At 39.0% G+C, this 1,974-nt stretch overlaps 1 protein-coding gene across 1 annotated transcript; it reads left to right on the top strand.

The window, feature by feature from the left end:
- The first annotated feature begins 243 nt into the window (after positions 1–243).
- Positions 244–756, top strand: LOC147458121 (uncharacterized). Its single transcript, XM_086513398.1, has one exon. The coding sequence runs from the start codon at positions 244–246 to the stop codon at positions 754–756; it is 513 nt and encodes a 170-aa protein (XP_086369524.1).
- The last annotated feature ends 1,218 nt before the right edge of the window (positions 757–1,974 follow it).

The raw sequence follows: 1,974 nt of genomic DNA, 5'->3' as shown, positions 1-1,974 counted from the left end.
ATTCTTGAGACTAAGGGAGAGTCTAAGGGTAAACCTCTTTCCTTTCTTATTGATTCTGGTAGCTAACATTCATTTTTCTCACCTAACACTGTAAAAAGATTGCAAGTCACCTCGCAAACCACAAGCCATAAGCTACGGGTTTCTTTAGCAATTGGATCCACCATTTTGACAGATGAACAAATGGTAGATTTATTCTTTCAACTAGAAGGTCACTCGACCCAACAAAGATTTATAATCCTAAAGATGGGCCGATTTGAAGGAATCCTAGGAATGGATTGGCTGAGCAAAAATAAAGCAAACATCCATTGCAGTGAAGGAAGCATCTCTTTTTCAAACTCAAAGGGTGAACAAGTTAGTGCAAAGCAGAGCAGGGAAAGCTCCCCTGAAGGTGGTCAAGCCAGTCGTTTGGTAAAGGGATTAAATAAAAGACTATTAATTTATGTTATAAAACTCAATAAACAAGAGACCGAATCAGAAGAATCAGATCCTGAATGGCTAAATGAATATCAATATATGTTTCCAGAGGAGTTGACAAATCTTCCATCACCTAGGGAATTAGTGCACGACATTGAGCTCATTCTTGGTGCCCAACCAATAGCAAGGACTCCCTACAAGATGTCACCTTCTGAATCCATAGAGCTGAAGAATCAGCTGACTCAGCTTTTGGAACAAGGTTTAATCAAACCCAGTGTCTCTCCCCGGGTGCTCTTGTGCTCTTCCAAAAGAAGAAAGATGGAACGTTCAGACTTTGCATAGATTTTCAAGGCCTAAATTAGTGGATTGTCAAGAACAATTATCCCTTGCCTCGCATAGATGAGCTACTTGATCGACTCGATGGTGCTAAATATTTCACCAAAATTGATCTCAGGTCAAGCTATTACCAAGTAGGGATAAAAAGGGAGGATATTCCAAAAACAGCTTTCGACACAAGGTTTGGGTATTATGAGTTCATTGTCATGCCTTTTGGCCTAACTAATGCCCTGCCACATTTAATCGTCTCATCACTAACCTCTTCAAGACATAGTTAGATGATTTTGTTCTAATCTTCTTTGATGACATCCTTACACATTCCTAGAGAAGATCACGAACGGCATGTACGCCATGTCTTGGGGATTCTCAGAAAAGCCCAACTCTATGCCAAGCGGAGCAAATGCTCTTTCTTTGTACAAAAGGTTGCCTATTTGGGTACATAGTTTCTAAGGATGGTCTTTCTCTCAACCGAGCTAAGGTGAAAGATGTAGTTCAATGGCCCATTCCCAAGACGATTTCAAAAGTATGAGGTGTATTGTGTTAGGGTGGATAATTAAAGGATCTATTCATAATTAAAAGATAATAATTAAATATTAAAGTAACTTGAAAAAGATAAACAAATACAAATGAAAAATTAGGTACTAGATTCGTTATTGAAGTTTGTACAAAAGTGCTCTTATATAGAGCTACAAAGGACACACAATATTGACACACAGGCTAACACATGGTTGACACACACACAAGCTAACACATGGTTGACACATGGTAGGAAACACAACACACAAATATAGTTTGACACATGGAGAGTGGTTACACATGGGGATTGTTGCAAAACCCGCAATCCTTACAATCCTCCCCTTTGTGGGTTTTGGATACACAAAATACCACTCACATATTTCACAATTTCCTCCCCTCAAACAAAAAATTGAAGAAACATAAACTTGCCTCTCCTTGACACATAGGTTGTAGGCACACAACTTTCTCTCACACATCAGGGTGTAGGTATACACAATCCTCCCCTGGAACACATGTAGGGTATGGAACATTAGATCCCCTAAACATAAAGTGAGATCACACAAATCCTTCCCTTACAAACACATAGAGGGATCAAAAGTTTAAAACTTTATTGACCAAGTTATGTGCGTAAGCTTTATTTGTTTGTTCGAGGTCATTTTTGTCAACTTCTTCCACAGGTGTAGGTATCGGCATTGATAGAGAAATGGG

Source organism: Adiantum capillus-veneris, chromosome 5, assembly GCF_014529385.1.
Source record: "Adiantum capillus-veneris isolate H3 chromosome 5, ASM1452938v2, whole genome shotgun sequence".
Classification (NCBI taxonomy): Eukaryota; Viridiplantae; Streptophyta; class Polypodiopsida; order Polypodiales; family Pteridaceae; genus Adiantum; species Adiantum capillus-veneris.
This window is presented reverse-complemented; position numbering and strand designations above follow the sequence as displayed.